At 32.8% G+C, this 26,419-nt stretch overlaps 5 protein-coding genes and 1 pseudogene across 7 annotated transcripts in view; 5 read left to right on the top strand and 1 right to left on the bottom strand.

Moving 5' to 3' along the window:
- LOC110660717 (uncharacterized) overlaps positions 1 to 26,419 on the top strand; it is a 67,190-nt gene that overhangs the window by 23,812 nt on the left and 16,959 nt on the right. The window lies entirely within an intron of this gene.
- LOC110667608 (basic leucine zipper 43-like) lies at positions 3,108 to 5,016 on the top strand. The gene has a single exon (XM_021828502.2). It carries the CDS (start codon positions 3,300 to 3,302, stop codon positions 3,897 to 3,899), a length of 600 nt encoding a protein of 199 aa, XP_021684194.2. The 5' UTR covers positions 3,108 to 3,299; the 3' UTR covers positions 3,900 to 5,016.
- LOC110660723 (chaperonin 60 subunit beta 4, chloroplastic) lies at positions 6,417 to 12,514 on the top strand. Of its 2 annotated transcripts, XM_021819108.2 has the most exons (14): positions 6,419 to 6,719; positions 6,835 to 6,960; positions 7,828 to 7,965; positions 8,230 to 8,325; positions 8,483 to 8,725; positions 8,803 to 9,037; positions 9,464 to 9,633; positions 10,156 to 10,233; positions 10,330 to 10,401; positions 10,482 to 10,586; positions 10,846 to 10,938; positions 11,059 to 11,151; positions 11,662 to 11,785; positions 11,912 to 12,514. In XM_021819108.2, exons 1-14 carry the CDS (start codon positions 6,567 to 6,569, stop codon positions 11,953 to 11,955), a joined length of 1,770 nt encoding a protein of 589 aa, XP_021674800.2. In that variant the 5' UTR covers positions 6,419 to 6,566; the 3' UTR covers positions 11,956 to 12,514. The 2 variants fall into 2 exon arrangements, with proteins under 2 accessions (XP_021674802.2, XP_021674800.2); XM_021819110.2 differs by lacking the exon at positions 11,059 to 11,151 and having other exon boundaries at positions 6,417 to 6,719.
- LOC110660724 (uncharacterized) lies at positions 13,299 to 14,009 on the top strand. Of its 2 annotated transcripts, none has more exons than XM_021819112.2 (2): positions 13,299 to 13,705; positions 13,888 to 14,009. In XM_021819112.2, exon 1 carries the CDS (start codon positions 13,541 to 13,543, stop codon positions 13,688 to 13,690), a length of 150 nt encoding a protein of 49 aa, XP_021674804.1. In that variant the 5' UTR covers positions 13,299 to 13,540; the 3' UTR covers positions 13,691 to 13,705; positions 13,888 to 14,009. The 2 variants fall into 2 exon arrangements, with proteins under 2 accessions (XP_021674804.1, XP_021674805.1); XM_021819113.2 differs by having other exon boundaries at positions 13,305 to 13,705; positions 13,842 to 14,009.
- Positions 16,018 to 21,901, top strand: LOC110660722 (6-phosphogluconate dehydrogenase, decarboxylating 1-like; annotated as a pseudogene).
- On the bottom strand, positions 23,681 to 25,667 carry LOC110660721 (protein SOB FIVE-LIKE 4-like). Its single transcript, XM_058133153.1, has 2 exons — positions 25,245 to 25,667; positions 23,681 to 23,701 (listed from the first exon to the last, which is right to left on the bottom strand). Exons 1-2 carry the CDS (start codon positions 25,665 to 25,667, stop codon positions 23,681 to 23,683), a joined length of 444 nt encoding a protein of 147 aa, XP_057989136.1.

Here is a 26,419-nt window from a genome sequence, read left to right as displayed (position 1 = left end):
AATTGCTCAACATATCGCAGTCAAAAATTAACATTCATTTGCTGCCTATTATACTGGTATAAAATTATTGGCTGGCAGGCAAATTTACCTTCCACAAATAGCATGTACAAGAGAATCCACATGTTATCAATTGCAGAAATTGTCCATGTCCATCTTAGTTTTTATGTATCTTTTCCCAAAATACTTACTTTGTGTCAATCATGTCTTGTCCAACTTATTTTGCCAGCTTTTGGTGCTCTATAACATTTTTTTATTTTTTTTATTTTTTTCTTTTAACTTTGTAAAATTTTTATATTTACAAGTGGAGTGGAGGAGCTGAATTGATTCCACTCAACTTGAAAACACTAATGAGTCCTCCACCCTTCATGGTAAATCATAACAAGGCAACTTCAGTTTCTGTTATAACAAGTATACAATTTTAAGGTACACACACAAATCGTATAATTTAATGTGGTTCGACTGCAAGGTGTACGTCCACGAGCAAGACAAAAGAAAAAAGTTACACTATAATGAAAAAGAGTAAGTACAACCACTTAGAACTCTCAAACCCTAACCTAGTGTGTTTTCCGAATATTTCATAACTCTACAGCAAAAGACAGAATATTACAATATTTATATTATACTGGTCTCCAATAGAGTTGCAACGCGAAGCTTTCTAGTCGGGTTACAATTCAGGTCTATTAAAACATATTCAAAATTTAAACCACATAAAAAATAACAGTTTCATGTCTGTTTTACATGCGACTATAACCAAAAGTACAAACAAATTTTCCTGCAAATTCCTTTTCCTTTTCAATGGATCTATGTCGGTAAGAGTGAGCTCTCTAATTGCTGAAATCAAAACAGATATATGAAACTTAACCGATTTATTTCAGTTCGATTAGGTTCTTAAATTCAGTTTGGTATGGTTGTTCAAAATGTAGTTTGTTTTTTTTTTTTTTTTTTTTTTTCAATTTGGTTCAAAAGCAAACCAACTGATTGCACATCCTATGATACCATTTTTTTTATGCTTTAATCTTTTCCGTCTTCAAAGATGACTATCAGTTTAGCATCTGGTGATGAAGCCGTCACCAAACCTAAATTGTACATGACCACTTAATATTTTACAAGATTTCAGCTAATCTAATGTCAGTTCATTGCAGCCCTTATCCATATATAGTGCAACATGCACAGCGATCAAAATGCACCCAATAAACTATTATGTATAAAGAAACAAACTAAAGGCAGCCATATGATATCCAAACACAAGTTTAATTAGCCTGGTTAATATTATGTATGGACGAGTTTCATGGAATCTTGTTCTTTAGTTATCAGTTATTCTGATCTGCAAGGGAAGTTCTATAGTGGGGAATTACCTAAACCGAGCATAGTTTATTAGTGAAGCTAAAGCAAAAGTTGTGGATAGAATATTCAACTCTATTAAATAACTAGAATATAAACATTTGCGTTTGCAATTAGCTGCCTCTGAGATTATGCCAAGACTTTTTTATGATCTAATATTCTGTTTCTATTGATCTTCTTGTTATTATAGTCCAAGGTGGGCCCCAAGGGTTCGAGATTAGCAGCATTGGAATGATAAACAAAGAGAACAGACTGGTTAACCTATGTGGGATGCTGCCACATTTTTGTTCTGATCATGGTAACATATATTTTATGATAAAGGTAGTTTTGGTGCTTAGATGGAGACGTGCCTGTTTCTGATATGTCATGAAAGAACATCAAGAATTGATGATCCTGAAGGGCCACTTATTCCCCAACATCACAATGATGCAACTGAACTTTTATATATAGTGATCTTTGGTGATGTGTAATTAATAAGGGATTGTATGGAGAAGGCAAATGGTAATTTAGCTGCCTTCCTTTTACTGGTAAGATTTTAAAAACATGTGTAACAACCTTAAATGGACGGATGGCATTAAACACATGCAATGCTTTTGTTTGGATGAGCAATTGAAAGCCAACGATAAGTTTTGCTCCTCCAACTGCTAATTTAAGGCACTGGTAAAGTTGGTGGTTGAAGTAGCTTTCAAAATCCAACATTTGTTGGTTTCCAATTGCTAACTGCCAACCACCAACATCTAACCGTTGACTGCCTACCACCAACTGCCAATCCAAACAAGCGCAAGTTATTTAGCACAAAGGCAAATGTTGCAATCAGTAGCTTTTAAGCGCAGAAGCGCTTTGAATGGTTTTTAAAGGATAATTTGAAGATATTGAATTTATCTTTTTGCTTTCTTTACTGTTGTGAAAGTCTAGGACTATCTGTTCCATTGACATTGCTACAGTTGAAGTGAATATTGACAGAGGACAATCAAGACCCACCATTCACCAAGGCTTTTCAGCTGCAGTGAATGGTGAATGGAGCTCTTGCCTTGACAAGATAATTCACACAAATGACTGGTACAAAGGAAACACAGGAGGAAAGCGCCAATATCATGATCACAAAATCAGAGAGGAATCAGCATAAGGCGTTTATTGCCTAGTTCAGTTGAATAAAACTTGAGAAAAATGAGCAGGGATTAGATTTAAGTACTTGATGTTAACTACTTAGATAATTCCACTCTGATGGACCCCTCCAATCTCCAATTCAAGTGCTCAATGAGTCACCTAAATTGTAATAAAAATGATCATGTAAACTAAAAATTTTATTTAATTACTTACCTTTTAAACTGAATTTCCTGTCGTCATCAAGCATAAGGTATAATTGGCTGATAGAGTTTGAAGTTCCAATATGACATTGATTTTTGCAGGCTTCTGAGGATAACCTCCCTTGAGATTGACTTTTAACATCATTTTTCCGCTTCTTCCTTCTTCTTCCTCTTCCAAAAAATTCCCTATTTTAATAATTGCACTCCCAACATCATCAACCTTTTTCTCAAAGTAAGCATCATATCTTAGCCAAATGATTATCCAAATATCAATTTTCTATGATTATGATTTCTCATGCATTATCTTTCCCATTCATACATAAAATAGTAACACAAACATGCATATCCAAGCATGTGTCAACATCTCATCATCCAATTGCCTTTAAGAGAGTAAGCGTATGCATACATTTCTAACCAAAGCATTGTGCATAGATAAGATGCAGCATTTGTGGTGCCATTCATCATAATTTTTAAATATTCTGCTCATGTAAGCTTTTCCGATACTGTTAATCTTGTTGATGAAATCGGCCCACTTCATTAGCCTTTTTTTTTCCTCTATAAAACCCCTCCACTCCTCTTGCCATTCTCCCCTACCACAATCAGGTGAATCCAAAACAAAATCCTTCAAGTATCATATCAAGGATTTCAGCCATGCTTCCAGGTGAGCTCACAGGTATTCACTATCTGGCAGCTGAAAGCCCAATTCCATTCGCAGCTAACCTTGGCCTGATACAGCAGAGCAACATACCAACCTTCCATTTTGACAGAATCTTAAGCAACTTTCACAACCCTACCTTCCCTCAACCTGTCCATGAATTCGCCCCTCAGTCATCAAGTCTCAGCAACAACTCAACTTCTGATGAAGCTGATGAAAACCAACTCAGCATCATTGACGAAAGGAAGCAGCGGAGAATGATTTCCAATAGGGAGTCTGCTCGTAGGTCGCGGATGAGGAAACAAAAGCACCTGGATGAGCTATGGTCTCAGGTGGTTCGTCTTCGAACGGAGAACCATAATCTGATAGACAAGTTGAATCATGTGTCCGAGTGCCATGACCGAGTTCTCCAAGAAAATGCCCGGCTCAAAGAAGAAGCTTCTGATCTTCGCCAAATGCTTACTGACCTCCAAATTGGTAGTCCTTTCACTGTCAGTGCTTTAATAGATCTCAAAGAGGTCTCCTGCAACACATCCCATCTCAGAGCAGAATCATCAGACCAATCCATCTCAAGTTCTGTAGACCTGCTTCATTGAAAAGAGACGTTTTTCCATAATAACTACTTTATGTTCCTTCTGTTTGTTGTGGTTGGTAATCAGTCTTTAACTTCACTTGAGCTTGTATGAGATCAGAAAGAGGCTGCAATAACAGCTCTTAACCATCTTCTTCCTACTCTGTTAATAACAGCTCTTAACCATCTTCTTCCTACTCTGTTTAATCATCATTTCTCACATTCCATGAAGAGTCAAATCCCATTAAGCAACTTATTATAGATCTTCACGCCATGTTTGCATTAGTACAGCTAGCACAGAAAAAAATATTGAAAATGAAATCCATCAATCCATTAGAGACAAATCAAAGGCTTATGTTTGCATACAACTTTTAATCATTTTAAGAACCCCACCAACTTTGATAATTTCACCTGAATTATCAATCATAGACTGTACATAAAATGGCACCGGGAGATGAAATATGGAAATGTATGCATGTGTGTGTGTGTGTGTGTGTGTGTGTATAATGATAATTTATGATATGGAATATATTATTTCATTGCTATAAGAGGAAGTAAAAACTTTCCTCAGGTGTACTAAAATGTTGTGAAGAAACAAGCAATTCTTGACAGTGGTTGACCTTGTCTGAACAGGCTCCATTCATGGCGAAGCAAAGAGGGAGGTCCCATAGCCAGTCAGGTATTGCTTACATTAGCAGAGGCAAGAAGACAAATGGTGGTGGGGGTGCTGGTGATAGTGGCTCATCATACAAATAACTACTACTACAAGGTGCGAAAACATTTGAAAAGGGTATCCACTAATCACCCCCCAAAATTACTATTCTTAGCTTTTTGTGTGGCCATCACAGCCTGCCTAGCTTTGTTTCCCTGAGTTTACTTTGTTTCACCAATTCTGATGGCATCACAGCCTGCCTATCCTCAGGTGTTGCTTCAATCTTTTCCTTTAACATGGCATAGCCGCTGCATCAGCAAAGTTGGTCTTCTTTCCTTGCTTACGCATATTACAGATGCAGTTTTTGCATAATTTTCTGTTCCTACAGATGAAGTACATTACTGAAACATGTACTAATTTTAATCCTCTAGGATAAGGCATGCAGTAGTTGCTATTATTATTATTATTATTATTATTATTATTATTATTATTATTATTATTATTATTATTATTATTATCACATAGTTGACTTCCCAGTCTCAAATCACTTTAAACCTGCCAGAACAAATTCAATACCATTTTAACAAAACTTCCATTCTGTTGGATTTTATGTCATTTCAGTTAAAGCCTGAATTAATACTGATAAAAAAAAAGTTGCAGATAATGTGGATTGCTGAGTATCATATTTTGCAGAATCAGAGAAAAAGAAAAAGCAACAAATGTATATATACAAATATATATTTATGTACTTGTCTTTCAAGCATCTAAATGGTTGCTTCAGTAATATGCTTATCTTGCACAAATTCCATGGCCACACCGTTTTTCATTATTTTACTAAAAGTGTGTTATCAAAATTCCAATTTCAGAAAGTTGCAGCAAGGCATCATTAAGATTCAACAGAATCATAATTTTTCTTTTAAATAATCAATGGATTCTTAGGATTAAAGTGACCGCAAAAATGCAAGAACTTAAGCACAAACAGCCACAGGATTGTGCAGCTAAAAATATCAGTGTGCCTAAATAAATATAGTAAGTTTATTAGAAGGTCATCAAGATTCAGGGTTGTTAGAGAAATTGATAGTTACATTCAAAAGAAAGTCAGAGGTGATATGTACTGAATAGCCATTGCCCTTATAGCAAAGTGACCCAGCATGCATGACTTACAATCTAGTAGGTCAAACATTCAAATCCTACTCATGAAAATTTTTGAGGCATTAAAAAAATTAAAAAAAAAAAAACAAATTTCTAATGCATTGAAAATAGAAATGTTTCCTATTAAACAATAATAAAAATTTAATTGAATTAGATTGCGTCACGGTCTACAAAACCTATAAACCCTAATTTCCTGAACCACAACACAGACACTTGACTATCGACAGTTACCATGTGATATCGTAAACCAAATAATTAATGAATAGATCATATTAAAGCTTAAAAATTTCACGTAAACCCATCAAAGAAAAGCCAGGGAAATAAAAAAAAAAAAGAAGTTATGTTGAAAATTACAAAACAACCTAATTCCAGAAATTAAAGAAATAAATGCTAGATTAAGAGAAGTGGAGAAGTAAGAATTTAGACCTCTTAGGTCTTAAACCGTTCAGCAAGAGTCAAGAACTGATCCAAAATCAAAATAGCCTTTGACATTGACAATCAAATTTGATGTTAATAATCAAAACCAAAGAATTAAATCAAAATTATCAATTTAATTTATATATCTATAAACATAATTTATTATTATTTTTTTAATTTTAATAATCGCATAAATAGACTAATCATAAACCCAAGTGAAAATATAATTTAATATATTTTACTGTTATTGTCCCTTTCAAATTGCTTGAAAGCAATGCATTTGAAGACTGTCATGACAGTCCATAAGACTTACAATACGGTTAGCCCCAGTACAGGAGTAGCGCCAAAACCAACCACCAGAAATTTTTTTTTTTTCTTTTTTTCCGTTGGTGAGTATCTCCCTGTCTTATCATCTCCAAATAGGAATCCATCCATCAAATTTGAACGGAAAGCTTACTTACTAGTTCAACCATGGGATGCTTATCTCCATCTCCTGTCTCTGCAATATCTTTCACTAACCCAACTCTCTCCAAAAGGGTCTCTTCATCTTCTATGTTCATTCCCAAAGCCATGAAAAAGGAGCTTTACTTTAACCATGATGGTTCAGCAACAAAGAAACTTCTGGTATTCTTCAAAGCTCAGTCCTTTTTTTTTTTTTTTATTTTGTTCTTGGTTTAAGAATTTGCTTTTGATAACCCAAATTTAGATTTAATTTGAGATTTGATTTGGGTTGGTGCAGGCTGGGGTGGATATGGTGGCAGAGCTAGTAGGAGTAACTTTAGGTCCAAAGGGAAGGAATGTGGTGTTGGAAAATAAGTATGGACCCCCTAAGATTGTTAACGATGGAGAAACAGTTCTTAAACAGGTATTGCACAACTACCAATTAGTCTATTGCCTTGTCAATTTTCATTCTCATCTGTTATGCGACATGGATCTACCATTCTAGAATTTGCAATTTGAGATTTTGATATTCTTTCAAATAACTGGCCTTCTCTTATGGGTTAATTGGGTGTTGAACATGGAATATTTTCATAGATTCAAACTCTGTTGCTTCATTTGGCTTATGTATACTACATTAATAGAATAGCTATTCATATTGAATGGCTATATTAATCTTGGTTTAAATTTTAAATGTGTAACAAATTAACTATTCTGCAAATTAGTGGAATACAAATTCCACATATAACAGAAGAATATTCATGTTCCATTGCCTTGGAATAATTATTCTATTACACAAACCAAATGAACCATATATAGAGTATTAAAACTTCAATGTTTATGATATTTCTTTGTCCTCTGGGTGCAATTCAACCAAATTGCAGTTCATCATACAGCCCTCTAGGCATTTTTAACCAGGAGTCATTAGGGCTTGATCTTACTGAGGCCTTGGCACTCCTATAATCCTCCCCTCAAGCCTTATTTTGGAAAACAAGAAGCCATGTGGGCACAAATATTAATATGGCCCAAAGTAATGGATATTTTCTATTTTATATGTATATTCATGATTAAATTAGTTATGCATAATAGAGGTTGAAACAACATTGCTTACATAAGTAAAATAATTTCTATTTTCTATTTTTAGGATTACTTTTTGGTTGAGTTCTTTTCTCTAATAGATGTGTGTTGATATTTATTTTAAATAAGAGATTATGATATTGTTAATGCAATGAAAACTGTTCTTTTCACTTTTTGATAGAGTACTTATCTTCTAATGAATCCTATCTGTTAATAGATTGAACTGGAGGACCCCTTGGAGAATGTAGGAGTGAAATTGGTGAGGCAAGCTGGTGCGAAAACAAATGACCTTGCTGGTGATGGTTCCACAACATCTGTAGTTCTTGCTCATGGTTTAATCACCGAAGGGCTGAAGGTAAGACACCAGTGGACTGTCTTGTAAATCCATAAGTACTTGCTCTGATGATTTAAAGACCGACACTTCTTATATCGTGATATGTTTGAAATAAGATTCATAGAAGGTAAATTTGTAGCTAGTAGAGGTGCCTACCATTCATGTCATAAAGTGGCTCTTGGCTTTAAGTTTTTCTTTTTCAAGGACATGTCTACTTCATATATCTCTCTAAGATTTATATAAAATTCTCTGAACTTTTTCCGTTAAAGATGACACAATTTCTAGGTGATTGCAGCTGGCACGAATCCTGTCCAAATTGCTCGTGGGATTGAGAAAACCTCAAAAGCCCTTGTTTCCGAACTCAAATTGATGTCTAGAGAGGTGAATAAGTTTATTTTTCTCCTTTCCTTATGCTTAGGAGTTAGAACAATAAAGGTCCAGGAAATGTAAATTAGGAAGTATGTAAAATGAGCAAAGATGCTTCTTCTATGTTTGCACTTTGCTCTGCAAGGGTACTAACAATAGTTTCAAAATATAGGTTGAGGATGATGAGCTCTCCGATGTTGCTGCAGTTAGTGCAGGGAATGATTATACAGTGGGAAATATGATATCTGATGCTTTTCGGAAAGTGGGAAGGAGGGGTGTGGTCACAATTGAAAAAGGAAAGTATATTGAGAACAATCTACGAATTGTTGAAGGGATGCAATTTGATCGTGGATATTTGTCCCCTTACTTTGTCACTGATCGACGGAAAATGACAGTAGAGTTCCACAACTGCAAGGTAGGAACTGCAAGCTTTTATATAGTTTGATATGTTCTTCTATGAAATGATTGGAGATGATATTGTTTGGTTTGCAGTTACTTTTGGTTGACAAAAAAATCGCAAATCCAAAGGAGATGTTTAAAATATTGGACAATGCTGTTAAAGAGAAGTACCCCATAGTGATAGTTGCAGAGGGCATTGAGCAGGAAGCTTTGGCTCCAGTTATTAGGAACAAACTCAAGGGTGTGCTGAAGGCTGTTGCTATTAAGGCTCCTGCCTTTGGCGAACGCAAGAGCCACTATTTAGATGACATCGCTATCTTGACAGGAGGTAGTGAATTAAGTACTCAATACAGATAAATATCCTTTTGTTTATAGTGTATAAGCATCAGTTCAAGAACTAGCAATATGAACTTTTCTTTGATTGCATAATTTTGTAGAATATTTCCTGAGGACTGTCACAGCATCATATTTAAAGGTCCCCTTTGTAGTTGAATTCATTGAAGCCTATGAATTTCATACATGTACACCTAATACTAAACAAAGAAACTATAGAGTACAGAGTACAATAATTTGTGAAAAATATGGTAAAATAGCAAATCAAGTAATTTGTCTTTTATCTTTGTTGCCTATAAATTATATTAAAACAGTTCTCTGCATGATGGTAAAATTTTTAAGTAAATTTCTTCTTTGTTCTTCATCTCTGTTAAAGTTCTGCTTTTGTACTTGCATGGTCAGCTCTTCAGATGTTTTGCAGGCACGGTAATCAGAGATGATATTGGATTCACCTTAGAAAAGGCTGGCAAGGAGATTTTAGGCTCTGCTACCAGGGTAATGGTAACAAAGGATTCCTCACTTATAGTTACTGATGGTAGCACTCAAGCAGCTGTTGAGGAAAGGGTTTCTGTGATCCGTAATCTTGTTGAGGTGCATTTGCCTTTTACAAAGTTATCTAAGCATTATATTATTGTTTAATCTTTGAAGTTGTCACAGCATCAATTAGAGGAAAATAACAAATAAATACATGCACACAGACTCTGCAATTTAGATGGTTTTGACCTTGTCAGTGGGATGACAAAATAAAATTTTCATTGCATTAGCAGCTCAAAGTACAGATATGCCTTTACCTTTTCATTGTAATCACAGAAGCTAAGAAGGAAAAAAGGGAAAACAAAAAAATTTCTAAACCAGAGTTTATTATACCTGAAGAATGGAAATTTCAGAGTCTAAGGAACAAGAATACATTTGTTCAGAGAACAAAAGGGCATATCCTGAGTGGTTAAAATTCTCACCAGTAGGACAGGGTTCAAATGGAAATTCAGAGCTTAAACCATGGCCTAAAACTATGCATTAACTAGTTTATAGCTAGTCTTACTGAGTTATTTAATAAACTTGATGCATGGTCAGTCTTGCCCAAGATCACCAGTAATATTGTTTGTTGATTTTCAGAACACTGAAGAAAATTTTCAAAAGAGAATACTGAATGAAAGAATAGCAAGATTATCAGGAGGAATTGCCATTCTACAGGTAATGAAGTGCTTCTGATAATCAGCAACTTCTCCTTTTGAAGATCAGAAGACTCTAGTTCTGCTTTGAGCTTTTGATTTGTCAATTAAACCACAGGTTGGAGCACAAACACAAGTTGAGTTGAAAGATAAACAACTGAAGATTGAAGATGCTTTAAATGCTACTAAGGTAGCTGATTGCTATTCTTCATTTTCAAGGGTTTTTATTGTTGTTTATAAATAATAAGTTTCTGGCTTGGTATACTGCAGGCAGCAATTGAAGAAGGTGTAGTTGTTGGTGGTGGATGTAGCTTTCTGAGGCTATCCACAAAGGTGGATGGTATTAAAGAGTTGTTGGATAATGAAGAACAAAAGGTGTCACTCCTTCCCTCCAATTTTTATTTTTATTTATTCCCACTTAAAGTGTGGACATCGTGACCGTACAAATCTTTTGATTGATCAACTTGAAGTGAGCAGTGTACAAATTTCATTCTTTAATGATTCATGTTTTTCTTTTACAGAGGCATCATACTATTTTATTATATCTTTTCTTACATAGTATAACTTTTTATCATAGTTATTGGCTTGTTCAATTGTTCACTGGAGTTGTTTTCTCGTGCAAATTTTCATGCAGATTGGAGCTGAGATCTTCAAAAGAGCTTTGAGTTATCCTGCACGACTGATAGCCAAGAATGCAGGCGTAAATGGCAACATTGTCATAAACCAGGTCCTTTTACCTTAGTTCATTATTATTCTTTAGACATGAAAGTAGAAATTTAAAATTTTGGGCTTTGAATTTTTTCTGATCATTATAACACAATTTGATGCAAAAAGTGAATTTTGGTAGATTCTATCAAGTGATGATCCAAGATATGGATACAATGCTGCAATAGACAGATATGAGGATTTGATAACCGCAGGAATTATAGATCCAACAAAGGTATCATCAGTTATGTGGCTTATACAAAAGAGGCACCAAGCTTATGCATTGCCTTATTGATGATGAGCATGGGGGATAGATGCTAATATGTTGCAGTGACGTAGAACTCTAAAGTGATCTGGAATAATATATATAACGGTCATTGCCAAATATTTATATTATATTCACAAGTAACAAGTATCAGTAATTCAGTGGGTAGAATACTGAAAACATTGATCAATGAGTGGTTTTGGCTGAAAGGAAATTATATCTTGAACTCGACAGAATACAGGTAGACAACACCAGTGGTCAAGAATTATAATGTATTTGAAGTGGATTAATTGCAGGAATGCAGCACATTTGTTTTCCTGCAATTATAGTTCTTCTTTTCTAATTATCACTACAATTTTTCCTATGATCAGGCACTGTTTCCGAAATTGAATGAACAAAAGTCATTTCCACTGGAACAAAAATGCTTGAACATAATTTGATATCAAAATGCTCATTATACTCCGTCAAAATTTGGTGCAGGTAGTTAGATGTTGTTTGGAGAATGCTGCATCGGTAGCCAAAACATTTCTGACTTCCGATGCTGTCGTAGTTGACATTAAGGAACCACAACCGCTGCCAAGAAAACCAATGTTAGGAAATCCAGGTGAATCCACCTCATTCACACCACATGCATAGATACTTGTAAGATAATGTAGGCACAGACAACAGTTCTCATGCTCTTGTAGCTGCTTAGCTAAACAGTGCCAAACTCTGATGTTCAATGATTCAGGTATTGCACCTATGGGCTTACAGTTAGGGGGCCAGAGCTTGTAACCCTGTTTCAGTTAGATGATGACACTGCTTCAATCAAGTTATCCAAAATGGTGAAGGGAATTTTAGGAAGTGACACAGTAACAAAACAGAAGTGGCATAACTAGCTAGATTTTTTTCAGTTTCCACATCAAAAAGTTGTCAAACACTTGTCAGTAGCCATATGAGATATAGTCCTTTCACATCAAGGAGGCAAGGGGCTGTTTTCCCTTAAAAGAACGCCAAGTTACTCCTCAAATTTGTGTCCTAGACGGAAGAGTAAGGCGCCACGATAAGGTGGTTTCACAGTTTGGCAGACTTCAGGTGGAAAATGATTTGAGACCAAGCGATAATGATCTAACAAGCTTTTGAGTTGCGGTTGAATAAATATTCCAACTAGCTTCATATACTGTGAACCTGCTGTATAATTATTTATGTTGTACAAAGGCTTATGTGCTTTTCATTTGGGAAAGTTCAGTTCTGCATGCTTGTTGCTTGTACCTCTTTGCACAATTGTAGACGACTTCTCCTTCAATGCAAATAAACTATGAGAAGCGGAAAAAAAATTACAAATTTGGACGAACTCAAGGCAAATGCCTGTCATAGAATGATCTTGTCTCACATTGTTATGCAAAAAGAATTGCAGGACCATGTTATATATTTCCATACTTGAAAGTACATTTTCCCTCTAGGAAGAGAGAGCAATGAATAGTGAATGAAACATTGCCAAGTTCTAACAAAGGCAACACTGATGAGGATTAGTTTCCTTGGAGCTCGTTCAAGCAGAAGAGAACATGATTAATAATTAGTAAATGATTTTCCTTAACATGTGAGGAGGGAGTATACACTATAGCTACAGCCTGCAGGTATGAAACATATGAGGAAGGTTTTCTTGCTTAATTTTGAGATAGATTGCAAGCACAACAATTAGGTAAAGAAACGTTTCAGTGGTAAATGTCTAAAATTTCTATAAAATCAGGGTGAAAAAGAGTGAAGGATACAACTCTGTTAAACTTTCCTCTAATAAACGTGCAGCAAATTGTGGATAACAAATTGGGTCTAGGCACAAAGAAAATGGGAAGGTGATAAGACAAGAAAATATGGAGGGTACAGAGTGCAGACTGCAGAGACCTGAATGTGGATGAGGAGATATGGTCCTAATAATTACCTAGAAAATGCATGCAACTCTCAGAATTTTATCTTCTCCTAATTAACAACAACGACAAACAAGTTTGTTTCTGTAGATAAATTCATTCTCTGATATTTTCATCGTTTTCATATTTTTTTTTCACCACAATTATGACAAAAACTACACAATCAAATACTTGATAGTTCAGTTGACCTCTATTGTTCATTTACCCTCTTTTTATAGAAGCTAGGCCCAATCCGATTTGGATCCGTATTATCAGTATCACAAGCCCCAATGGGCAAGGGCCACAAACGCACAGCTGCCAACGATTTCCATCACTATCTGCCCAAAACCCTTTGCAAATCCCCAAAACATGTGTTTCAGCCCTCTCTCGCTTCCGGGTTTTATTCATCGACCTAAAATTCCAAAGACCCACTGCAAATTTCTCGCTTCTTGTTCCCCGGGTAGAAGAAGAAGAAGATGGAATTGTTTATGGGGTTAAGTGTGCAGTGCTTAGTGGATTTGATGGTGGCATGGGTTTCTTTAATGATCGGTTTTGGTTTTTTCGCTCTTATTGCTTCTATTCTCTGCTCTGCTGCTTTCATTAACAATACCAAGGACGTATCCTGAATCTCATAACCCAAGGTATATTATACTCTTTCTCTACCTCTCTGTTCATCTGAGAAAAAAAAAAGAAGAGTTGGAATTACATGGGTTTTCTTTATCAATTAGGTTATAGGTCATCAAAAGATTTGGTTTCTGTTTCCTTTTTCTTTCTCAGATTTTACAACCAATTGATGAAAAGCGACTTTGTGCATATTTTTCAGATGCTCAGGCTTCTTGTCCTTCAATAAAAGCTGTTACTGTGGAATCCACTGCAGTTGTTGTTCTCCCTCGCATGTAATGTTGTCCTTGTTCCTGTTTTCAGCAATAAAAGTACAATTTTTTTTGTGCTTTGTTTTGATGGAAATGGATGGGAAAGAAAATTAATTTTTTTTTTACTTAACAGTAATTAAAGAATGGAAAAAATGTAAAAATAATATAAATCAATTTTTTTTTATTTTTACTTTTTTTTCTCAATTTTTTTTTTTACCTTCAAATTTTAAAAATCTATTTTCCATATGAAGTGTTGCCCTCATGGAAGGTCATGGAAATTCTCTGTGGGGTATGGACTTGCAAGATAAATGAGTATATATATATATATATTGAAATATTCTATAACATTTTCTGGAAAATATTTTTTGGTGGGATATATTTCTATTCAGGATACATAATTATGGGTCTTGATAATCTCATTTTTCCTTTCCTTTTGACGAGTTAGTCTGACAGCAGATGAGTCATGTGTCTGAATGAGACCGAGATCCGTGGATGAGATATCTGTTTGGATGAGCTCTTTGATGCCGAGCCCGAGTTCTGTTTTGCCAAGATCGAATCATCCACGACCAAGCCTGAGCTATGCATGGCTGAATCAAGCTATGCACAGCCGAGCTCGATTTATGTGTGGTTGAGTTCGAGTCAAAGCTATGGTGAACTACTAATACAATTCTGAAAACTTGAATTACTAAGTCAACTATATATTTTGGAAGTTATATAATAAAATAAAATAAAAAGGAAAAATTAAAAAAAATTGAAAACAATTATAAAAGTTATATATTTTTGTACTATATAAATAATAAATGATTAAGGATATAAAAATAAGTAAAATTTATAATTTTTATTAACTTTTTCATATAATTTAATTAAATAATATAATAAAAATAAAATTTTTTCTATTTAATTTTTTTAAATTCTCTAATTGCAAAAAACACGGTTAAATCTAAATAATTTAAAAGGTCTAATTTAAATAAAAATATTTTAAATTCAAATGCAAAAAATCTTAAATTGAAACTTTACTAAAAAAAAACGTTATTTTAAAACTAAATATAAAAATGTCAGGATAATTCAAGAGTAAAATCTATTTTAAATAAATGAAATAAATTTCTTCTTATCATGAGAAAAAACTTAAAAAAAAATATAATTTTCGAATGAGGAAAAAAGAAAACTATGTTCGGAATTCATAAAGATAATTCCTTATTTAAAAACTAAAGTTTTATAAGAATTTAATTAAGATAATATTTTTTTTATTATTTTTATATTTAAAAATTTAATATTTTATAAAACTCAATTATAAAAATCTCTTTTTTTTTTCTTTTTTTTTTTGGGAGTAGACCATCTCTCGGATCCCATTTGGATCTACCGCAAAACTCATGGGTCCATAAAACCAGAGAACTTGAGGCTCCAATTCAAAGTAATGTTCACAATTCACAAAGCCCTTCTCTAATAGCTCTTGGACGAGTCTCTCCATCACAATCTTCCCTAACGCAAAGGATCCATCGCCACGTCCTAGATGATGGCATTGAAAATATTATCCCGTCACTCTAGCAAATGCCACGGGCTTATGGGTCTTCTTGTGCTCCACCCAGATGAGCGAGCTCGTGTTTTCCAAAGTCACTTTGATCTTTTTCAGGCCACGAAGGAGGTTTGAGGTGGAGAGAGGGAAGAGGATTAGAGATTATGCCATGTAGAAGCATTGTTTGGTAGCTCTAGTTCCTTATCAGCTTCGTCTCAAGGAGGAACAATGGGTGATGAGTGGCATTAATGGCAGTTAAGACTCTGGTTTTGGTAGTGACGGGTAGGTGTGAACTTATTCTCTTTCTGGAATTTCTTAAGCCTTTCTTCCTGTAAATTTCTTCTCTTGAATTCTCTTCCTTAGTTTCATTTCCTTTCTTCGTCGTTTTCTTAAATTCCAATTCTCATCCGCAATAAAAAAACATGGATTATATCTCATTTGAAATCACAAGAACTATGCCAGAATTGGATAGCATAAAATGTAGAGGCCTGTGTTTACGGTGTAAAGAGAAATACATCATTGGCCATGATGGTGTCAAGGTACATTCATGGTAAATATAATAAACGATATGGTAGATGAACAAAATGATGGTTCAACTAATAATGGATTATGTTCAGATGAAAAATTTAGAGATGCATGTAAACTTGATATTTTAAGGGATATCAAGAGAGGGAAAAGGAGTAAAGCAGGTGGTGTTATTGGGGAATTGGAGACATCCCAAAATCAGTGCAGCAATGTGGAGTTAACCTGCCTTCAATGAGAATGTTCAATAAGAAATTTCACTATTGCAGCCTATTGAATGTTCCAAATGGGGTGAAGAAGAGCAAGATTATGGGCCTCTTATTACTCGTTACCCTATTTGTGTTAAGATTCTTAAAGCTTTTGATAGGCTAAACATATTTGTATTCTTTCTTATAATCTTCTGTGTTCTTTTTGTGATTGTTCTTCTTCTCATTCTAGTGGTGATGCCAAGATTTAACATTAGGGGTCAAGGTAACACTTCATTCATTTTGCCCACACGTTATACAAATTATTTATTATTTTATTTAAATAATATAATTTAATATGTATTTTTTATGTTTTATATTCTCAAAATTATATTATAAAATTTTGTTAATAATGAAATATTTAATTAGTTATAATTTTTTTAAGTGTTAATAAGTGAATAAGTTGATTAATAAATTATTTTTTATTATTTTTGAAAATTATTTAACATTTATTAATAATTTAACATTGTTATAATTATATATAATATATTAATTTTGTTCTTCAATATAACTTTAAATACTTATATATTTATATAATTAGATAATAGTATAAAACTTATTTAAATAGATAAAAATTTGAAATCAATGAGTATTTAAATTTGATATTATGATTTTTTTTTGTTATGTTTTAATACAAAATTAAAATTAATTTTTATTCTTAATGATTAACTATTCAAACAAAGTCTAAATAATTTTTATATATGTGTTTTTTAATTTTAATAAATTTGTAAATTAAAATATTTTATTTACACAAAAGAATTTAATTGAAATTAAGACTAATTAATAAAAAAATTTAAGCACTTTTTTTCTATTTTTATCTAAATTTTTATCTAATTTTATCAAGATTGTAAAATTAGTATTAGTTTATTTTATTTATCTAAATTAATCAATTTCAAATCTAATTTTAATAATTTTATTAATGTTTTCAATAAAAATTATATTTAATTTATTATAACAAAAATAATTTGAGAATATAAAACTGTTTTATTTTTATTTTATTTTTATTCTTAGTTTAAAATAAAATAAATAAAAATTTATTTATATATAAAAATAAATTTTAAGTTTTGTTAAAACTATATTTTTATCAATAACAATCATTTTTTTTTAAATGAAGTTATAAAATTTCTAACTAATAAAGCAATTGTTTTATTAAAAATTTTAATTCTTGATTTTTAATATTTAGTTAAAACTTATTGATTATTTAAATTGGATTAAAATTTTTAATTCTTGATTCTTAATATTTAGTTAAAATTTTTCTATTACTAATATATATTTAAAAAAAATTGGTGCAAATATGTAATAAATAAAATAGATGCAATTGAATAAGATTAAAATTTGATATATATTTATATAATTACAAATTTTTTATTGAATTAAATATTTAATTTTTAATAATAATTTAATATTTATGTTAACTATATAATTAATTTTTAAATAGTAAATTTATATTTATATTAAGGATATTTTTGTTCACCTTATTATTCTCTCTCCTTTCATGTATATAATTAATTAAAATAAAATTTTATATTATAAGTTTGTAAATATTTAAAATAATTAAAAAATTAAATTAGAGGAAGTGATATTATGTATTTAATATTTTATTAATTTCATTATAATAAATTAAATAATTTTTAATGAATTAATAATACTTATGGAATCAAAATTGTAAAATTACTATATCAAGAATTATAATAGGAATTTTAGTATAAATAAAATTATTATTAAAATAATATTAACATTTTAATTATATTATTGTAATATTAAAAATGATTTTAGTATGATAAACATGTTAATAAAAGGTACTAACAACGGGTTTATATTGGTAAAAGATAAACAGATTTTGTGTTGTTAAAATGTACTAGTGACGTAATAATATCTATCACTAATATATATTATTGATAATAAATTATTTATTTGCTACCATAAATATATATTTTTAATAACTTTTATAATTAATAAAAATAATGAAAGGCGTTATTAAAAATTTCAATGTTTCCCTTTATATATTTATGTGAATTATAGAAGATATAAATAGATAGGTATCATATGCATGACAAAATATATTTTATATTTATAAATTTTAATTATTATTCAAATATAAAATAAGTCTTGTATAAAGCCTACCTCATACTATTTATTTTTTAATATTAAGCTCCTAAGATTTTTTTTATAAATATGATTTATTAATTTTAAAATAATAAAATTAAACTGTATTTTAAGATAATTCATAATATTTTTGTAATAGTTTGAGAGTGGTACTTATTTACAAAATTTAATTAAGAATAAAGATCGTGAGATAGATTGGCAAATCGAAACTATTAGGGGTAAAAGTAGAAATATGCCATGATAGAAGGTTCAACCAACCAACGTTCAACAACCCGCCACCCCAACATTCTCAGAGGGTAGGTCCAAATGCCCAAAACAACGCATTAATGTTTTGTTTGAACAGAAGGAGATGGGGAAAAGACGAAAAAAAAATAATTTTTTTTTTCTCTATTTTTTTATTTAAATATTAAATTAAAAAAAATAAAAAATAAAGAGAAATAAAATTTTTCTTATCTTTTATAATTAATTTACATTATTTTTTTATAAATTAATAAAAAATAAAAAAATTATAATAATATATTAAAATATCATTTTATAACATAATAAATATAAAAAATAATAATTTTTTGTAGTATTTAAAAAATTATATACTTCTTTTTAATTTTAATAATTTATTCAAATAATAAAAATTTCTTTTATTTTCTCTTCATTTTCCTTATTTAATTTCCCTCTGGTTCCCTCACAGTTAAGACCAAACACAGGGTAAAAGTAGCTAAGACATCGCCTAATTTTATCTGCATGAGCTAGTTGAGATCTCTGATTCTCATACGATACACTCAGTTCTTCAAATTTTCTGGGTTCTTTTCATTTTCAAGCTATATTCACTGCTTTGTAAGATTAATTGGTATTTATCATCATCACTATTTCTTTCTTCTTTGGCCTTTGCCTCGTGGAATTCGATTTATTTCAGGATTTGATCATCTGGGTTTCGTTTCTCATGCCTTGCTAATGTGTTCTGTTTTTCCTCTAGCATTTGATGCTTCATATTCATTCAGTACGTGTGTTTGTTGTGAATGTTTGTGTCTTCTTCTTTGCTATTGTAATTTGGTTTCATTTCGCTTGATCTCTTGTCTTTTTGCTTCTCTTTCTATGATAATTGCAATTCGGTATAATTGTGAGATCTGATTGTATGTACAATGTTTATGTGTTGCTTGATTCATTCTGTACAGACATCACTAATCACATAATAGCTATTGTGTTTCTTCCAATAAAATTAGCTTAAATAGTTTTTTACTTGTGAAAGATTTTTCATATGCAGGCCTTTCTATTGGATAATTTACTTGGAACTATTATCCTCACCATAGAATCATTCTACTGAGTCATTATCTTATCCAAATTTAATTTTCTTTTCCTTTTCCATTTCCAACTATAATGAAGGCAGTCAAGAACCTCTGGGGCTTGCACCTGTGATACAAGCGCTGTTTATGAGTAAAAATGACATTAAAAAAAAAAAAAAACCCCAAATTTGTTGCAAATTCATATCATATATCTGGGTGCTTGGAGTTCAAAAGTTGCCCTCTTTGGCAGTCACATGTTGTAATTATCAGCTCCCAGTTATTATTACTGCAGTTGTATTTTGTCTGCTGTTCAACTTGTTTCATGCTTTCAAAAGCTGCTTATGTATGTACACAAGTGTTGATTGTTTGTCGATCTTTTTCTGAATTGGTTGCCTTCATGTAAGCTGTAAAACAGAATACCTGTAAAATTACAGGGCTAAATTTATGAGGATAGGTAGTGCCCTACTCTATGGTGGCTTTTCTGATAGATTTCCTACAATTTTTTTTCCCCTCTTGGATATTTGTTTTCATCTCTATGCCATTTTGAGATTATATTGGCAGTTGACATCTATTGAATTATGGTCTTATATTTTGACCAGGAAATTTAGATGTGGCTCCCTTAACAAGAATTGGGTTTGCTGGCCTTGCTGTCATGGGCCAAAATCTGGCCCTCAAAATTGCTGAGAAGGGATTCCCAATTTCTGTTTATAATCGGACCACTTCAAAAGTTGATGAGACAGTTGCACGAGCCAAACAAGAGGGTGATCTTCCCTTATATGGCTTCCATGATCCTGAATTATTTGTTAATTCAATTCAAAAACCTCGTGTAATAATCATGCTTGTTAAGGCTGGACCTCCTGTTGACCAAACCATCAAGACTTTGTCAGTTTACATGGAGAAAGGCGACTGCATCATTGACGGTGGTAATGAGTGGTATAAGAACACTGAGAGGAGAGAGAAAGCTGTGGCTGATTTGGATATGTATTATCTGGGAATGGGAGTTTCAGGCGGTGAAGAGGGTCCTCGTCATGGACCATCTTTAATGCCAGGAGGTTCCTTCGAGGCCTACAAATACATAGAAGACATCATCCTTAAGGTGATTGCTCAAGTTCCTGATAGTGGCCCTCGTGTCACGTACGTTGGAAAAGGAGGATCTGGCAATTTTGTCAAAATGGTTCACAATGGGATTGAATATGGTGATATGCAGCTGATTGCAGAAGCCTATGATGTGCTGAAATCAGTTGGGAAGCTTACTAATGAAGAATTGCGCCAGGTTTTCTCAGAGTGGAATAAAGGGGAGCTTCTGAGTTTCTTGATTGAGATCACTGCTGATATTTTTGGAATTAAGGATGACAAAGGAGAGGGATATTTGGTTGACAAGGTTTTGGATAAAACTGGCATGAAAGGCACTGGTAAATGGACAGTTCAGCAAGCTGCTGAGTTGTCAGTAGCTGCTCCTACTATAGCATCATCGTTGGATGGAAGATTCCTCAGCGGTTTGAAAGAAGAGAGAGTAGAAGCTGCCAAAGTTTTCAAATCAAGTGGTGTTGGGGACATTCTAGCCGATCAAGGTGTTGAAAAGAAAAAGTTGATTGGTGATGTGAGGCAAGCTCTGTATGCTTCCAAAATATGTAGCTAAGCCCAGGGGGTGAACTTGATACGTGCAAAAAGTGCTGAGAAGGGATGGGATTTGGAACTTGGGGGGCTGGCAAGGATTTGGATGGGTGGTTGCATTATTCGTGCTGTGTTCTTGGACCGCATCAAGAAGGCCTATGATAGAAAGCCAGATCTGACTAATCTTCTTGTGGATTCAGAGTTTGCAAAAGAGATTATTGAGCGACAATCTGCTTGGCGAAGAGTTGTCTGCCTTGCTATCAATTCAGGTATTAGCACCCCTGGCATGTCTGCAAGCCTTGCTCATTTTGACACATATAGGAGGGAAAGGCTGCCTGCTAATTTAGTCCAAGCTCAACGAGATTACTTTGGAGCACATACCTACGAAAGAATTGATGTTCCAGGCTCCTTCCACACCGAATGGTTCAAGATTGCTAAACAGTCAAAGATTTAAATTTTGCTTTCTCTTGGTGCGGGTGACTTATTGCTGAGGAACCTAATAGTGTGGCCTTTGTGAAAAATCATGTATTTTTTATGTTATCTAGCGGTGATACATCTCACATAGGTAAGGCATATTAAATATGTTCAATTGATTGGGCATAATATTGCTATTTGTATGTGTTGGACCTTCTCAAGAAGATCCTGCCAGATTTGAGATTTTAGTTGAAAGGATTAGTCCTTTTACTTATATGTAACTCTTTCAATACAATAAGAGTGTGTATATGCTCTATTCTGCTTATCAATTTTTGGGTAATTCATCAATACATTAGTTCATATTCCTTGTCTTGCCACTGCATCTCTTGTTAGGATTTTCACCAAGTGATTGTGTTTGGTGAATATTCTTGAAATCCTTGCGATTAAAGCATTGATTTGGATTAGATTTTTGTAGTTGCTGTATTTGAACTATATAACTACGTGTGCATATTGGTCAATTCATGCAAGGGCGTATTGCTGAGCTTATTTCGAATAGCATAGTTTAATGGATTTGTGGAGAACTAGACTTTTGTAAAGGACCGACTGCCTATGTATCTCAGTCTTGTGGTCCCTTCTTGTAATAAAATTCTTGTAAAGATTCAGGATCTGATTTGTTGGTTTAGAATCATGGAAGGATGTTTCTTGAAGTAAAGCATAAGCAGTGATCATGTAACGCTGACAACTGCTAGCAATTCTAGCTTCATTTAGGCAAGCTGCAGCCTGAAATCTAACTGAAATTTGGTTTTAGAATTGGCCAACCCTCAAAAGATAATCTGTCTACGCCATATTATAAAATATCCGTTGACAGAAACAGAAAGTGCATGATAATTAAGTCATCTTCACCTTCTTCAACTTGCAAGAAATGATCGGATGCTTCTTGTGAACGGAACGGAATCTACGAACATGCCTCTGAAAGGATTTTCAGTGGGTAATATGTTGCTACACAATTGTGCCTGCATGCTAAATTCTACATGCAATAAGCCAATAATCAGTTGATATAATTCCAGGGTGGTTATCTAATTAAACGATGTCAATATTATGAGAATTGTCTTGATGACATGTTGATGGGTGGTTTGCCGGCTTTGGCAATCATATTTGCGGCACCTTTAATTTAAGTATAAATTTCGTAATGGATAATATACCTATGGAAATCACTTACTCAAATTCAATTATTATTAATATCTAAACATGACTCCAATTTAATTAAAATTTTTAAAATATTCAAACTCTTTTGAAACCTAATTATTATTTTCAGAATAATATTTGAATTCATTTAATTTTATATATTTTAGTTAATAATTTACTTAAAATATATTTTTATTAATAATTTATATTTTAAAATTTTAATAATTTAATAAAATATTTAAATTCTATTATAAATATTATTATAAAAAAATATATTTTATATTAATTATTTATTTATATAAATAAATTCAAATAATAAAAATAAAATATATAAAATTTGAACCTAATAGAAATATTATTTTCCAAATTTAAATGCTACTGCTCAAATCCAATCCTATTAAAGTTTAATGGTACCGGTATCAAAAATACTTTGCCATGCAACTGATTACTGTTCTTGATACACTAGTCAAAAGGCAATTTGGCTGTGTTCACTCTTATTCCTGTTGTATTAGAACTGGATTGTGAAGGTCAACAGAAATATTATATTAGAAGAGAAGATGATGACACATGCAGGGCGGTATATGTTGGTTTTGTGGTACACAAAAGACTAATTTTTCTAAGGTCGGTGGTTGTCTTCTCAACAATGTCGTCTTGTCTTCTTTAAAGATCAAAGATGAATTCCCTCTTGAGAGAGTATTGGGCCTTACCACTGCCCTAAATACTGATTAACTTTTTCTTAATGTTCCCTTTTAATCTTCTGGGACTTGGGTGGGAGCTTATTTATGAACTTCCAGATTCATTTTTAAGCAGTGCAGGAGTTGAGAATATTCAACAACCCTTTTCTTCTTCTTTTATTTATTCTTTGACATTATTTAGCATCTCGATATGCCTGATGAGATAAACAGCATTATCAAATTATGAGGCCAATAAGTTTGGCTACCCATGCACACAAAAGTTTTGCAAATCTGCTAGTGTCTCCGGATTGGATACATTGTCTGTTTGCACACTGTGTTTTCCATTTGAACAGGATGAGCAAAGTCTGTGCCTTGGTTACTCACCATTAATATTTTTGGCTTCTATCTGTGTCCATTGCAGGAAAGATTATAGAACTTTCAGTAACACATCAAGCACTTTGAACTACTGAAAAGTGAAAGGTGTGGTGAAACTTTAAGCTCATACATGAAATATGGATCCTCAAAATGGTTTTTTCTGTACAACAAGCAAAACTTCAACCAGATTGAAAACTTGGCCATGTTCTGTATTTTTTTTTATTGCGTTGAGCAATAATTCTCGAAGGGGCGAAGTCAGAAAATTATTTTTAAAGGGCTAATATTATTAATTCAATACATTATTTAATTACATTTATTTTCTATATATTTCTTATTCAATGTATATTTTAAATGGTTAATATTGTATATTAAAAAAATACTACAATAGAGTGTAATTAAGCTATAATTTTTTTAAGTGCTAATATTTTAAAAAAAATTTTAATATCTTAATAAAATATTATAATTATTTTTTTTGAAAGACCAATAACTAAAATAAAAATAATTTTACCTAAAATAAACTAATTTTTCCTCCGAATATATATATATATATATATATATATATATATATATATATATATATATATATATATATATATATATATATATAGGGGCGCCAAGACTTTTTTTTCTCTAAATATATATATGCTTACAGAAAAAATTTAAAAGGGTTGGGGGGCAAGGCTCCCTAGTCCCCTTCCTCCGCCCCTGAATTCTCGTTTAATGTTTTTTTTTTTTTTTTTTTTTTTTTTTTTTTTTGATAAGACAGATTTTAATGCTTTCAGAATCTGCCACTTTCAGCTGCTGTTCAGGGATTTGGAGTAAGCATAAGATGCTAACTTGTGTACCCTAACTATTGAATAAAAAAAAGCTCTTAACATGATTTGTGTTTAATTCTTAGCTAGACTTTATTTACGTTTGACCACTAGCAAACCACTTTGATCCCTCATGTCTACTTGTTGGCCACAATTATTTATGTTTGATGCTCAACCAAAAATCAGATCCATCTAAGAATTTTTTTGGTTGATAATCTAACCCTGTTTGATCTTTCTTCAAGACACCAACATGAATCTACTTTTATGTGTATATGTATTTTGCAGGATTTTGATTATTGGTTGTGATTCATGCTGATGCAAATATTCTGCCAGGAGGAATGAGGAAGTATTAAAAACGTTCATGCATTTTTGTTACATGGAATGGAAAATGTTTGAAACATGTACAATCCAAGATTCTACATTCACATTCAATTTCTGAAATTTCTAAACAGAAGAATAGAGTTTATTCTGTTTCTACTTTCTAGTCACCTGAAGAACACTATCACAGATTTTGCTGCACTCTAGGTAAGTGAAATCTTACGCCTTGTTCTTCTTACTTGGTTTTCCTTACCTTGGCTCCACCATGACCGTCACTAGCAGCACTCCCAATTTCTCTTCCTAGTTTGATCCTTGGACTTTCTCCCTCGCTTTGCTTAAATTGTTTTCCAAGTTTTTCCTTTGATGAATATTTAGTAATTGCATGCTTGGAAGGACCTGTGTCGACACTTATTTCATTGATTTTACTTGGAAATTCATGATGACTTGGACCAGAAGAGGCATCGGAGGCCATGGAGTCATCACTCTCAGTACCATCATCAACTTTATTGTAATTGCCCTTTTTGCAATCTGCTTGTTTATCATTGCTGTGATCATCATCATCATGGTGGTGGTGGTTTTCTTGGATGGGGGAGGCAATATAGGTTGTCCACCCAGATTCTTTGCTGCTGGTACCACTGCATTCCTCTATGAATCCTAGAATTCCAGAAGACTCCATTACTTTATCCAGAGGAGCAGGATAGAGAAGAGAGGCATAACACAACGAGCAAAGAGAACTAAGTTTCAAGAAACTGGACAGATGATCTAGTTATAGTTATCAATATCACCTTTGGGAGTTCAGTTATATCTTTGTCTCTCTGACCATTAACGACAAGTATCATCCCCCACATGGGGTAAAGAGACCCCTCTGATACTGCACATGAAACCTTCATTATTGAATTGCCGTGGGCAAATTTCACCGTCAGTCAATCCTAACACCATTATTTCTCTGGCTTGAATTGCTATAGGACAAGCTATGGAATGGGACAAAAATCCAAGTTCTTGAATATCATGAACTAATGCAGCTCACTTGGTCATCAGACCTTTCAAGTTTCACCAGAAAAATACAACCTCTACTTCTCTGAGCATTTCATAAATTAAAAGCAGCTTTGCGAGTGGCAATACAGGCGAGGCCCACTCCAAAACCAGAAAGTGAGACACATTTTCTCAAATAGGATAGAACATTAGCCTCACTAAGCTTTTATTTCACACCTTTAATTTTCTGTCTTGTCGTCAAAAAGGGCAGCCTTTTCCTGGGAAAAATTTTGAAGAGGACCCAACTGGGTTTTCGCATTTTGTATAAGGTTGGATGGAATTATGTTTCTGCTGTTATCATTTGCTGTTTTCAGTCTCATGTATAAAGTAGGTTTATGTCTAGTGTTACATGGAAGCTGATATCAAGGAAATATCATACTGAAAGCAACTATTCTG

Source organism: Hevea brasiliensis, chromosome 13 (assembly GCF_030052815.1).
Source record: "Hevea brasiliensis isolate MT/VB/25A 57/8 chromosome 13, ASM3005281v1, whole genome shotgun sequence".
Classification (NCBI taxonomy): Eukaryota; Viridiplantae; Streptophyta; class Magnoliopsida; order Malpighiales; family Euphorbiaceae; genus Hevea; species Hevea brasiliensis.
The sequence above is the reverse complement of the archived record's forward strand: the minus strand, read 5'-3'. Positions and strand labels throughout refer to the sequence as shown.